The sequence below is a fragment of the Corythoichthys intestinalis genome, chromosome 17, assembly GCF_030265065.1.
Source record: "Corythoichthys intestinalis isolate RoL2023-P3 chromosome 17, ASM3026506v1, whole genome shotgun sequence".
In the NCBI taxonomy this organism is placed as follows: domain Eukaryota; kingdom Metazoa; phylum Chordata; class Actinopteri; order Syngnathiformes; family Syngnathidae; genus Corythoichthys; species Corythoichthys intestinalis.
In genome coordinates this window covers 11267662-11282947 of record NC_080411.1, presented here as the reverse complement: position 1 = coordinate 11282947, position 15286 = coordinate 11267662, and the positions used below count along the sequence as shown (strand labels likewise).

At 40.9% G+C, this 15286-nt stretch overlaps 1 protein-coding gene across 2 annotated transcripts in view; it reads right to left on the bottom strand.

Annotated features, from left to right (window-relative positions):
- Nucleotides 1-15286, bottom strand: part of dym (dymeclin) — a 145053-nt gene that overhangs the window by 75503 nt on the left and 54264 nt on the right. For both annotated transcript variants that reach the window (XM_057818417.1, XM_057818416.1), the window contains exon 14: nt 510-609. In XM_057818417.1, coding sequence (XP_057674400.1) covers nt 510-609 — 100 coding nt within the window. The remainder of the gene's footprint in view (nt 1-509; nt 610-15286) is intronic.

Genomic DNA, 15286 nt, shown 5'->3' with positions numbered 1-15286 from the left:
AGATGGTTTGAATTGCGATTAATTACGATTAATTAATTTTTAAGCTGTAATTTACTCGATTAAAAATTTTAATCGTTTGACAGCCGTAATTCATACAGATTTTATACTTTTAAGACACATAATTTTTTTTAACTCATCTTATCCTGCGCTGTAAAGGGAGATGTTCCACAAGTTCATTGTACAAATGTATCATGACAATAAAGGCCTATTCTATTCTATTTTGACATTTCTGATTGATTTATCAACTGATAACATTCTCTGAAGCTGTCATTTATTTCCGATGGATCCCTAGTCGAATGGCCAGATGAAGTTTTTATGCACTTAAAAGTTCTCTTACTAAAATGACCTTCTGAAAAATCATGAGTGTTATATTGACATCTAGCAGCTTAAGAACTACAAACTCCACCTTTGCGAACTCGTTTTGTTCCATGTCATGTGTGAGGTCTTTCAAATTTGAAAAACTGGTACGCTTTAGAAAACACAACAAAGCATGTCTGTGTATTACTCACATAATCGGGCAGGACCGTGTTGTCGCTCTGTCTGCCTCTCAGACTCTGCGTTGCCTGTTCCAGCACCTTGTTGTGCTTCTTGGAAAGTAAAGCAAATAAACTGCAGGAGACACACAAACAAACACACAAAGAGGAAGCAAGGGGTTTAAGAGCCACACTGAATCAAAACAGCCCTATATATTCGTTGCTTTAATTTCTTTTCCATGCTTGCGTTATGCCAAAGAATGCAGGAACGCTTGCCTTCCACTTGACAGAGATGCTAACAATCTTGCCCTTAACCCTTTGACTTATGTGTGGGCTGCATGGTAGCATGGTATGGCAGCACATAAACTTAAAGGAATCATACGGAATGTGCTTGAGCAACCTTGGGTGCAGAGGGAGGAGATTGCCACCCATCCCTTTATAATTAGAAGTGTACTTTAATTTAAATTGATTTGTGTGAAAGCTCTAGGGGTAGCAACATCTTGGTACCCTACTATAAGTTACGCGATACAAGGCTCACGATATCGATGAGCTCACGATATGGCAATACAACAATGATCGCAGTGTTGTTTTTGGCAGCCCTTTTAATTTTTTTTCTTAGTCTTATGGACAAAAATACTTGTTAGTCATATTTCAGTCATTTCAAAATGTTTTCGTCTAGTTTTAGACGACGAAATCTCACGCAAATTTCGTTTAGTTTTAGTTGACAGTGACTCATAATGTTTTCATCTGTAAAATTCAAACATTTTAGTCCAAAAATAAATAAAGGTTTCCAACGACTTTGAATAAACGTCGACTATATACAGTGGGGCAAATAAGTATTTAGTCAACCACCAATTGTGCAGGTTTTCCTACTTGAAAAGAATAGAGAGGCCTGTAATTGTCAACATGGGTAAACCTCAACCATGAGAGACAGAATGCGGGAAAAAAAAAAAAAAAAAAAACAGAAAATCACATTGTTTGATTTTTAAAGAATTTATTTCCAAAATGGAAATAAAGTATTTGGTCACCTACAAACAAGCAAGATTTCTGCTGTCAAAGAGGTCTAACTTCTTCTAACAAGGTCTAACGAGGCTCCACTCGTTACCTGCATTAATGGCACCAGTTTTAACTAACTATCGGTATAAAAGACACCTGTCCACAACCTCAGTCAGTCACACTCCAAACTCCAGTATGGCCAAGACCAAAAAGCTGTCGAAGGACACCAGAGACAAAATTGTAAACCTGCACCAGGCTGGGAAGACTGAATCTGCAATAGGTAAAATGCTTGATGTAAAGAAATCAACTGTGGGAGCAATTATTAGAAAATGGAAGACGTACAAGACCACTGATAATTTCCCTCGATCTTGGGCCCCATGCAAGATCTCACCCCGTGGTGTCAAAATGATAACAAGAACGGGGAGCAAAAATCCCAGAAAACGGTTGGCCTCCGTTATTGCCAACAAAGGGTACAAAACAAAGTATTGAGATGAACTTTTGGTATTGACCAAATACTTATTTTCCACCATGATTTGCAAATAAATGCTTTAAAAATCAAACAATGTGATTTTCTGTTTTTTTCCCCACATTCTGTCTCTCATGGTTGAGGTTTACCCATGTTGACAATTACAGGCCTCTCTAATATTTTCAAGTGGGAGAACTTGCACAATTAGTGGTTGACTAAATACTTATTTGCCCCACTGTATGAGCACATAGGCTAGGTTCAGACCGCAAGCCTTAATGCACGAATCTAATTTTTTCTTGTTTTTCCCACTCGAGTGAGGCATTAACTTAAAAGTGAGCCATTTCAAATCCGATCTAGGTCACTTTCGTATGTGGTTCAAATCCGATCAAGGCCCCATTTTCCCAGAATGCGGCTGCAGTCTGAACTGTCAAGTCCCCCAAATCGGAATTAATGCAGCAACTACGCCAGCAAAGGGTGAGAGAAACAGGGCACTACGGTAGCGATGTATAGCTGTGCATTAGCGTTACCGCCTAGCTTGAACACGGCTTTTAGGGAAGAGGCGGGCTTGACAACAGTCATAAAAAAATAAAATTGGGGGGGTTGAATCAGCCTGAGAATGCTATTTTTTTCTTTCTGGACTCCGATTGAGCAATACTTCAAGATTGCTTACAAGGCCGAGAGTCGGGGCAAACTGTCCGTATGTGTGTGTGTGTCATGTATGCACAGTTTTTGAGTGCTATCAACCCATATAAACTTTGAATATAAGACTAAACGGGGATTATTCATGTCTGTTATTTGTGTCCTCTTTTTGGAAATCAAAATACGATCACCCAAGAATGATGTAAAGCCAGCATTTGTTTTGATGCTCCTGCGCGTGCGGGCCAGTTTGCTCAGCGCATCTCGGACAGCGAATTAGTGCTAATGCTTGATATGTAAACGGGCACGGCAAAAAAAAAAAAATCGGAATTGTGCATTTAGACCTGCTGTATGAACCTAGCCATATTGTAGCGTCTACAAGGACGCCAAATTTGTGATGATAATACACACTCAGCAGGGAAAGCAGTACATTACTTTCAATTAGCCCTACCTAGAAGCCACAAAATCTATGTTTAAAAAAATTGTCCGAGCGTTTAACATCCTCTATACTTACTGACCAGGAAAGCCAAGTGTCTCTGCTTCAGACTGGCCAGTGTTTTAAGAGGATGCTCACCATTCTGAAGCTAATGCTAACACAAAGACTATGCTAATTCTAGGAGTTACATTTAGCGTCTGAAGATCACTCAGCACAGACCTTTTACTCTTTCACTCCCACGCGTTTTACTGGATTTTGACTGATTTTGCAAGGCCCACAGAAAATTTTGTTCTACTGCTATATAAACATGGAACCCACCAAAAGAAAGATTAGACTCTCTTCTTTCAGTCGGAAAAAAAGTTAGTGCACATCTTTTTCCATTCTTTAGAAATCAGCATTAGAAAATAGCTTAGTTTGAGCAAAAAAGCATACATTTCAAGCAGACATTTATTTCATTTAACACAGCTATTTTTTGCTTTTGTGACATCCTAAACATATGAATAATGTTTTCCTTCTACAAAATAACATAAACAACAAGACAAATAGAGCTTTTGATAGCAAAGTAACAATTTATTTACACATAACTAAACAATTGAACTGAGATGACGACACTGTTGTGGCAGACGGGGTAAATTTTTCCCTCATCACCGCCAGTCTCATCAAGATAGATTTTTTTTTTAATCTTTCTTTTGTAGTGACCACTACCTCATAACAGAATTCACCTAGGGAACTTGTGTGGGCCATGTGCCTTGTGTTTTACATCGTTCTCCACATTTTTCTCACGCTTCTTACTTCTTCCAACTTCTGTTTCCTGAGTATTTCTCTTCATTCATTTCCTGTCATGGTCCGATATGAGTTCTTACCAAATGCGCTACTGCCCTCCAGTGGCCAGTTTTATTGCTTAAAATGGATTTTGAGCGTTGTGCTTTGGAGCCAAGTTGCTTCAGAGAGAGATGTCTCATGTGAAAAAAAACGTAAAAGATGGATTAATACGTTTTTGGGAAACAAACAATTCAAAATAGAACGTATTTATACATTTTTGGGAGCAAATGAGTTAAAGACTAAAGCAATATTGCATATTCTCTCTTGCCAAGATAAGAAATCAAATATTACCGTTTTTCCAAACAAGCAAGATGGAGCGCAGCCTAGCTTGAAATACAGTGGGGCAAATAAGTATTTAGTCAACCACTAATTGTGCAAGTTCTCCCACTTGAAAATATTAGAGAGGCCTGTAATTGTCAACATGGGTAAACCTCAACCATGAGAGACAGAATGTGGAGGAAAAAAAACAAAGTCACATTGTTTGATTTTTAAAGAATTTATTTGCAAATCATGGTGGAAAATAAGTATTTGGTTAATACCAAAAGTTCATATCCATACTTTGTTATGTACCCTTTGTTGGCGATAACTGAGGCCAAATGTTTCTGTAACTCTTCACAAGCTTTTCACACACACACTGTTGCTGGTATTTTGGCACATTCCTCCATGCAGATCTCTTCTAGAGCAGTGATGTTTTGGGGCTGTCGTTGGGGAACACGGACTTTCAACTCCCTCCTCACCGCGTGGCGTCAAAATGATAACAAGAACGGTGAGCAAAAATCCCAGAACCACATGGGAGGACCTAGTGAATGACCTACAGAGAGCTGGGACCACAGTTACAAAAGTTACTATCAGTAAAACAATGCTCCGCCAGGGACTCAAATCCTGCACTGCCAGACGTGTCCCCCTGCTGAAGAAAGTATACGTCCAGGCCGGTCTGCGGTTCGCTACAGAGCATTTGGATGATCCAGAAGAGGACTGAGAGAATGTGTTATGGTCAGATGAAACCAAAATAGAACTTTTTGGTAGAAACACAGGTTCTCGTGTTTGGAGGAGAAAGAATACTGAATTGCACCATACCCACTGTGAAGCATGGGGGTGGAAACATCATGCTTTGGGGCTGTTTTTCTGCAAAGGGACCAGGACGACTGATCTGTGTAAAGGAAAGAATGAATGGGGCCATGTATCGAGAGATTTCAAGTGAAAATCTCCTTCCATCTGCAAGGGCATTAAAGATGAGACGTGGCTGGGTCTTTCAGCATGACAATGATCCCAAACACACAGCCAAGGCAACAAAGGAGTGGCTTCGTAAGAAGCATTTCAAGGTCCTGGAGTGGCCTAGCCAGTCTCCAGATCTCAACCCTATAGAAAATCTGTGGAGGGAGTTGAAAGTCCGCGTTGCCCAACGACAGCCCCAAAACATCACTGCTCTAGAGGAGATCTGCATGGAGGAATGGGCCAAAATACCAGCAACAGTGTGTGAAAAGTTTGTGAAGAGTTACAGAAAACGTGTGGCCTCCGTTATTGCCAACAAAGGGTACATAAGAAAATACTGAGATAAACTTTTGGTATTGACCAAATACTTATTTTCCACCATGATTTGCAAATAAATTCTTTAAAAATCAAACAATGTGATTTTCTGGGGGGGGGGGGGGGGGTTCCACATTCTGTCTCTCATGGTTGAGGTTTACCCATGTTGACAATTACAGGCCTCTCTAATATTTTTAAGTGGGAGAACTTGCACAATTAGTGGTGACTAAATACTTATTTGCCCCACTGTACATCGTAAACTGAGGAGAGTAAGGGAGAGGCGCAGCACATCTCACATGAGTGACACGACCCAAACAGTGCTACGATGCAAGCTGACGTACTCCACGAACAACACGAAAATGTCACGCATTGTGAACATACGACAGAAACTATGTCGCATTTTCGTCTCATTGTCGTCTCATCAAACGAAAACTGGCATTCATCTCATTACGTTTTAGTCTCCCAAGCCACGTTTTTAGCTCATCATTGTCATCAAAAAATGTTCATCAACAAAGTATTTTCATTCTAGTCATTGTTGACGAAAACATCACTGAATGATCGATACATGGGTCGGGAAATCATTCTACGATGTTCTACACAGAAAAATAAGCTCTTTTCATCTTTCTGCTGCGAATTGGAATGAGTTTATCACTATTAGAAGTCCGATCTGTTTGACTCTTCATTGTGCATTAATTGGCTCGTGTGACTTACACTTAGATGCGACTTATAGTCCGAAAAATACGGTAGTTATGGTATAGCTATAATTTAAAAAATGTACTGAATCGATATTGTGGCTTAATTTAAAAGTTCATAACACTGCAAAGCATTCACCTTTCAGTCAAAACGGAAAACAGGGAAGGCTTTTAACAGATACACCTGTTCATCTGTTAACACTGGGAACTAAAAAAAAAAAAAAAAAAAACCAGACTCACTGGCACTATTTAATTAAACCAAATTGAGATATTTGAGGAGCTTTGTTCGAGTGTCTGTTAAGCCAGTAGGACTTGTTGTACTATAGGGGATGTTCAAGCTCCAGCTGGGACCCTGGCGCACAATAGAACGCTGTGTATGAGCGACTGCCATGGAAACGAGCGACACGGACGGACTTCCACGTGGCCGCGCCGAGGCGCCCATCATGAGGTTGAACGTAATGACAGAACGCCTCACTGTTCAATGTGTCTGCATTTTAACAGGCTTTCTGTTGTGTTTGCGTGCACATTTACAAAGTGCATCTTATATGCGCATGTAGGCTTGGTTCCTATTCCTATAGTTTGTGCTGTGATCAAGTGTGATATTTACAGCTCAATGGTGAAGAAAATGTGTAAATTTGCATGAACAGTACAATGTGCTATAATAAAAATGAGGGAAAAACTAGAGCATTTCATGCATGGGACACTGCATGTAATTCTTATGGAGGGTTTTAAGACGCGTTTTAATTTAATGTCAATCATTTAATGAGTCTTTTTTTTATTTAAACAAAATTCCACCAAGATGGCGACCACTTGTCAAGTTTCCAATGTAAAATGCTGTCTGCTATTCGTTGTTGTTTTCAGAGTGGGAACCTACGATACGATAAAAGGCTCACGACAACAATGATCCCACAATATGGCGATGTAACAAATATCGATACATGGTTCAGGAAATAATTCTACAGTACTTTACTCTGCAAGTAATAAACAGAAAAAGAAGCTTTTTTTCATCCTTATACTGTGAATTGAATCGAGTTTATGACTTGTAGACGTCCAATCCATTTGAACTGGGAGGGATGGCAGTGAATGAACCTCCCACTTTAAACGGGATCCAGGGTGGTCCCCTGGGCCACCCGCGCCCCCATCAACCGGCCTTCAGGCCTTCTCTGGCAAGTTCAAAGCAGCTCCCTTGTCACTCATCGTTAACTTTAACAAGTTGCATCTGCCTGGTGAGAAAGAAATGCATCAGGAGGGAGAGTGAGGCCGTGTCTACACCTAGCAGTTTTTTTTTTAAACCAAGGATCCTAACCTAATATGTCGGGGAAAAATAAGTCCACACCTGCACGTTTGTATTAAAAAGCTTCCACTGTCAACCGCACTCATTTATTTTTAAGTACATTCATAACAATGCACGAAATTGTCCATAATACCCCCATTCTTCGCATGGGTTCTTCAATATGAAGAAACAAGAGTTTGTAAAAAAAAAAAAAAAAAAATGGAAACAAAAAAAGCACCTGTCTAATTTACTCAAAATGTAAACACTGGTCTCATGTGTGACGTAGGGACAAAGTTTGTCGCAGCCAGTGACGTTTCCACAGTTAAATCTTCGGTTATCAGTGTCCACATGATAGCGGCACAAATGCAGAATTCGCTGTTCTTTGCTCTTTTCCTGCGTTTTTAAGAACCCTTGTTTGAATGTGCGTGCGAATGATGGCCCAAACCTTAGAAAAAGTTCTTTTTGCCAAATACCCTGCTACGTGTAGACATGGCATGAGAGGCTGTACGTGATCGGATGGGACATCTCTATAAAATCCTGTTTTGTTTTTTAGGACTGAAAAAAATCCGCAATGGACTGAGGGCGCGATGTTTGAAGCGCGACGTAGCGAGGGATCACTCTATACAATGTTGTTTAGCCTTTAGGTCTATGCTGAGTAATCATCACACACTAAATGTAACACGTAGCATCAGCATAGCATTCTTGTTAGCATTAGCTTTAATGTGGCGATAGTCCTCCTAAAGTTTACAGCCTGTAACGTCCAGGTAGGTAAAATCACTTGAAAATAATGAACTGTTTTCCTGCTGAGTGTGTATTACTATAGACCAGCGGTCTCAAACCGACTCCACAAAGGGCCGCAGTGGGTCCTGGTTTTTGTTCCAACAGATCCAGCACAAACAGTTCAACCAATGAGGTTTCTACTAACATAAGCAGCACCTGATTGCAATCAACTGATTACACTTGTAAGAAACCAGATTGGTGAAAAGGTATTTGTCTCGTTTGGTTGGAATGAAATCCAGTACCCCCTGCGGCCCTTTGAGGACCGGTTTGAGACCACTGCTATAGACCCTACTCACATGACGTCACAACCACGCCTCCGCGCCATGTTGTCCGTCTACTCGTCATGTTAACGCAATACCGCTTCGTAAATTCCTCCTATTATGGCGTGTTTTTCTGCTCGTTAACATTAATAATCATAATGGTGAAGGCGTGTGTGGCGGTTGGTTGCAATAACAGAGAAGATAGACGGAGAGACTTGAAGTTCTACCGTATTCCGAGAGACCCGGAGAGGAGAGCGAGATGGACTGCTGCAATTCGACGAGAAAACTGGGCTCCAAACGATTACCACAGATTATGTAGTAGTCATTTTACATCTGGTAAGATGCATTTAATATATATTTAGAGGGTTTTGGGCTGACAACCACAATTAAGATCATTGCGAGGCTAATCCCCGACAACATACAGTTTCAAATTCAAGATGCTTATTTCTTCCATCATCATTACATTTTGAATAATATTTAGCTGGTACCAAGGGAAAGAAGCTGGCCTCGTCTACGGATCATCAGTTAAACAGGTGTGTCCAAACCTTTTGCAAAGGGGGCCAGATTTGGTGTGGTAAAAATGCAGGGGGCTACCTTGGCTGATTCACATAGAACAATATATTTAAACAAATTTTAGCAAGCCCTTCTGTGTGTCACATTTACTTTATTTTTATTTTTTTCATTAATTCATAATTTCAATAATCTCGCCTTTGTGGCGTTCTCTTTCGACACTCGGGCTCTTGCGAAATACTGCTGCTGTGAAATTAAACTAGCTTCTAGTTGCTATAATTTCTCGCTGCGTATCTTCGCTGTAATGTTGTACATGTCAGCGTGTCTTGTTCGGTAATATTATCGCGTCACATCGAACTCTTTAAAAACAGCGACTGTCTCTTTGCAAATGAGGCAGACACAGTTGTTGCGTGTTTTATTGAAGAAATAGTCCAATATCCACCTATCCTTTAAGCGTCGGCCATCGCAGTCAACTTATTTTTTTATTGATTGTCGCCATTTTAGAAAATTGGAAGGGTCACACGTGGTAATGTTGCTTAGAGTCCTGCTCTTAAAGTTTTTCAAACTTTCGTGAGAATAGGCTGATTTTGTGTGGACAAGATAGTTGTAGATATCAGAGAGGGCGAAGACAGCGGGTCGAAAAATATCGATTTAGGCATCAAATATGGATCTGGCGAATGGATAGACTGAAGCTTTTCCACATAACGCCTTTTATGCAACGCATCCAATGAGTTTACAGCGTCTGAAAGCACCGGGGCTTCCATGAATTGCTCTATAAACTGAACGACTAATTGAAACCATTGACAATAGGGCTAAACAGAGACAGACAATATGGCGGCCGGATTCAGCGACACGTCATTCTGTGACGTTGGTGAGTAGGGTCTATAGACCCTACCCACCGACGTCACAAAATCACGTGGTCGCTGTATTGTTCCGCCCCCTTGTCCGTCATTTTGTGTCTGTATTATCAATGGTCTCAATTGATCGAGCAATTTATAATGCATTTCATGGAGGACCCGGTGCTTTCGGATGCCGTAAACTCACTTGATGCGTTGCATAAAAGGCGTTATGTGGAAAAGCTTCAGTTTATCCATTCGCCAGATCCATATTTGATGCCTAAATCGATGTTTTTCGACCCGCTGTCTCTGCTAGCTACCCTGATATTTACAACTATCTTGTCCACACAAAATCAGCCTATTCTCACGAAAGTTTGAAAAACTTTAAGAGCTTGGAGGCTTATAAATACTTCGTTGCCGGTTGGGTGAAACAGGTCCTCGTCCACGAAAATTCGGCAGGAATCTATCTTGTGCTTGGAAAGGTGAGTTACGAAATTTTCAATTCAAAATCTTTTGTTCTTGCTCACATCCACTGTCAAGTCTAATGTATTTCATGTCATTTGTCAATGGAGCTAGGGCTTTTAATGTTTATATGGTTTAGCAATAGCACTCTCACTACATACATATGTGTATGTTGTCGGCGATTAGCCTAACAATGATCTTAATTGTTGTTGTCAGCCCAAAACCCTCTAAATATATATTAAATGCATCTTACCAGATATAAAATGACTACTACATAATCTGTGGTAATCGTTTGGAGCCTAGTTTTCTCGTCGAATTGCAACAGCCCATCTCGCTCTCTCCTCTCCGGGTCTCTCGGAATCCGGTAGAACTTCAAGTCTCTCAGTCTATCTTCTCTGTTATTGCAACCGACCGCCACACACGCCTTCACCATTTTGATCATTAATGTTAACGAGCAGAAAAACACGCCGTAAATAGGAGGAATGTACGTAGCCGTAACAGGTAAACACGATGTGTTGACGGACAATTGGGCGGCACCAGTCAGGAGGGCGGAGTTGTGACGTCACATGGGTAGGGTCTATAGGAAGAAGCGCAGCGTTTGGTGTTTCGGACATAACTTGGTGGCAGACGGCAGTTTATATCTCATTTTTAATAATGGTCAGTATTTTAAACCGATTTAGTGCTGGTATTAACCTGGTTTTGATTACAATAGTTTGCATTCATTTTTCAAAACGTATGGTTTCGAAATTGTTGGAAAACTTTTATTATTACTCTAAAACCTTTAAGCCCTGCGACTGGCTTGCAACCAGTTCATGGTGTACCCTGCCTCCCGCCTGTTGTTAGCTGGGATTAGCTCCAGCACCACCACGACCCTCATAAAGATAAATGGTTCAGAATATGAATGAATGAATAAAACCTTTGAATTTTGGTAGACTAAAACATCTTGAGTATTTGTCGACTAAAACTTGTCAAAAACTGCTTGAGTGACTAAAATATGACTAAGACTAATAAGTGTTTTCGTTCAAAAGACAAAAATTAAAAGGGTTGCCAAAAAAACACTGCTGCTATTGGAAGTTTAAAAAAAGTTTTTACCAACCTCTAAGGAAAGAGCAATTTTTCCAAGAATCCCAATCTGGTTATTTTTATGCTAAATGGAAATGTGCTGTTTGGTGCATTGATGACTCACAATTTAAGTGTGTAGACAAGAGAGCGCCAAGTGAATGAACATCCTGGGAGACAAAGAGATAGACGGTGGAAGTGATTTAATGCGGCGAGGGAGTGCGTAATCGGAGAATGTGTTATCTGTGGCGAAAGAGGATGAACAGTAAATAAAAGGAAATGATGGCGTTGGGTGTGCTGTCGGCAGGAAATTTAAGCAGTGGTGAGTAAATAAACAATGACCGCCGTGGTGCTACTCTGGAAGTCCATTAAAAGACGGCCGAGGTTCAACAGTCTGACTGTCTGTCTGGCCATTTGAAAAAATCCAGCCAGGAAAGCCCCATTTTTTTCCTGACCAGTCGGTTCATCGTGTTTATCGCTACAATAGCAAACTGGCTGGTGGAGTGGGATTGACAGCATGTACAGACGGTTTCTTACTTTCCAAAGAAGGAGTGACAGATACAGAGCAAGACAGATGAATAATGATGTGTGCGTGCGTGCGTCTACAAGGGAGGAAACTCTTTCCTGTACAGTCGTAAGTCGACAATCACAAGTGAATGGCTTGACGTGTGCGTGCTCACGTGCGTCCACACAAATCTTCCTTGGACGTTACATAACTGTCTCCTCTGAACAAAGCCGCAAACTCAATATTTCATGTTTTGTTCAGCACTGGATGCTTTGTGCAGATTCAACATCAATTATTAAATTGACATGCCTGTGTTTATTTGCATGGTCGTTTGCAAAACTGTGGTGAATATTTCACACTATTGGGTCGATAATCTATCAATATATTTAATCCAGAAATAAATCATTTCAATTTCTGATACATACACTCACTGGCCACTTTATTGGGTACACCTGTCCAACTGCTCATTAAAACTTACCGTAATTTTTGGACTATAAGGCGCACCTGACTAAGCCGCCACCTACCACAATTGACATGAACACAACATGTGTTCATAGATAAACCGCCATGAAGCTTTGAACCAATTGGCTGCAAAGCTTCATTTTTTTCAAGAAGCTTCATTTGGCCGTTATTGCTCATTTGGGGGAGAGAGTTAACCTCTGCCGTCACCTGCTGTCAACACTGTTGGCATCCAACATGCCTCCCAGCATGCATTGCAGCGCTACAGATGTAAATTACCAATCAAAATTCATGTTCTTTGCTAATTATTTCTTCAGTTACTGTTCCTGTTGTTTCATTAATAGCTAGTTATGGTATTTGGTAACAATTTATTTGACAGTGGTGCAATATGACTGTCATAATACAATCCTAATTATGAAATGACACTGTCAAAAGCATTAATGAATGCTTTTAACAGATGTCATTTAGTGTAATCCAGAACATTATCTCACTTTTGGATGGATGTAAAAGATCCCAGCACGACATAAATGTAGTTAGTAACATAATTTGCCAGATGACACATAATCTGTCATAAGCATTCAGTAATGATAGTGTCATGTCATAAATACGATCGTCTTATGATAGTCTTATGATGCCACTGTCAAAAAAGCATTTCCTATTAACACAAATAAATCAACAAATAAGCCGCACTGGACTATATGCCACAGGATTCAAAATGAGGGAAAAAAGTGGTGGCTTATAGTCTGTAAATTACGGTAATTTCTAATCAGCCAATCACATGGCGGCAACTCAGTGCATTTAGGCATGTAGACATGGTTTAAGACAATCGCCTGCAGTTCAAACCGAGCATCAGTATTAGGAAGAAAGGTGATTTGAGTGACTTTAAACGTGGCATGGTTGTTGGTGCCAGAAGGGCTGGTCTGAGTATTTCAGAAACTGCTGATCTACTGGGATTTTCACGCACAACCATCTCTAGGGTTTACAGAGAATGGTCCGAAAAAGAAAAAATATCCAATGAACGGCAATTCTGTGGGCGGAAATTCCTTGTTGATGCCAGAGGTCAGAGGAGAATGGCCAGGCTGGTTCGAGCTGATAGAAAGGCAACAGTGACTCAAATAACCACTCGTTACACCCAAGGTATGCAGAAGAGCATCTCGGAACGCACAGTACGTCGAACTTTGAGGCAGATGGGCTACAGCAGCAGAAAACCACGCCGGGTGCCAGTCCTTTCAGCTAAGAACAGGAAACTGAGGCTACAATTTGCACAAGCTCATCGAAATTGGACAATAGAAGATTGGAAAAACGTTGCCTGGTCTGATGAGTCTCGATTTCTGCTGTGACATTCGGATGGTAGGGTCAGAATTTGACGTCAACAACATGAAACCATGGATCCATCCTGCCTTGTATCAACGGTTCAGGCTGGGGGTGGTGGTGTAATGGTGTGGGGAATATTTTCTTGGCACTCTTTGGGCCCCTTGGTACCAATTGAGCATCGTTGGAACACCACAGCCTACCTGAGTATTGTTGCTGACCATGTTCATCCCTTTATGACCACAATGTACCCAACTTCTGATGGCTACTTTCAGCAGGATAATGCGCCATGTCATAAAGCTGGAATCATCTCAGACTGCTTTCTTGAACATGACAATGAGTTCACTGTACTCAAATGGCCTCCACTGTCACCAGATCTCAATCCAATAGAGCATATTTGGGATGCGGTGTAACGGGAGGATTCGCATCATGGATGTGTAGCCGACAAATCTGCGCCTACTGTGTGATGCCATCATGTCAATATGGACCAAACTCTCTGAGGAATGATTCCAGCACCTTGTTGAATCTATGCCACAAAAAATTGAGGCAGTTCTGAAGGCAAAAGGAGGTCCAACCCGTTACTAGCATGGTGTACCTCATAAAGTGGTCGGTGAGTGTATAATGACCATATTATTGTCTCTATGCATCATGTATAGATGTGCCAGTTACCTGTTTCAAATTACAGTGATCCGTCGTTTTCCATGGTAAATGGGGACGGGACGAGACGGGACAGCCCTCCCCCCAACGCAATACTCGAATTCCACAAAGTAGAGGTGTAGCTTATTTATATTTTTTAAAAATGAACTTATTCAGATGTAGCATTGGAAAGCGATACATACAGTATGACATGTTTTTTCCCCCGAAGTATAATTCTTTAATAAATGCTTCATTGAGTGAGTCCTCTCAAATCAACTCATGCTGCTTACAACCGCACACAACACAACACAATGAGTTGCCACAGCACTAGAGGTGTGACAAAATATCAAAATGGTGATATATCGTGATACTTTGTATCCCCAAAGGTTATCGATATACTTCTGCCAAGAATCGAGATATCGTTTTTAAAAGGTGTCGATGTCTAAGAAGGAACCAACAAGTTGCTCCCAAAATCTTCCACCATAATAGTGTCTCAGTTAACTCTAAGGCTGCACTGACGGTGCTCGACGCCCAAACTATTTAGACTAGAAACGTTTGTTCATTCGAAACCAGAGCGTTCACAGTCATTCTGTCCGATTTTCAGGGCATTAACAGGTCATTTCCTGTTGAGTTTGAGTCACTGCCTATTTATTTGGGTGATTCCCAGGTCACTTCCTGTTATTTCAGGAAGTGATCCATAAAATACCCCAAATTCAACAGGAAGTAACGGAAAATCAATACGTAAATTACCTTAAATGGCCCAAAATTACCTCATTGCCTGGCATTTACTGCAACTGACGGCCATAGACGTTCAATCCGTTTGAAGTGGGAGGGATGGCAGCATTCGTTCATTCGCTGCCACCCTCCCAGTTCAAATGGATTGGTCGTCTACTAGTGAAAAACTCATTCCAATTCACAGCAGAAGCTTGTTTTTCTGTTTATCAGTCGTTTGTGGAATATCCTAGAATGATTTCCTGACCAATGTATCGATAATCATTGTATCGTCAGATCATCGTTATCGTGAGCATTGTATCGCAAATCGTATTGTGAGGTACCAAGAGGTTCCCACTCCTACATAGCACACTACAGCCAATGTTTAACAAGGTAAACGAGTCTGCGCCTTTGAAAGGTCGTTCTTTGGCCAGTT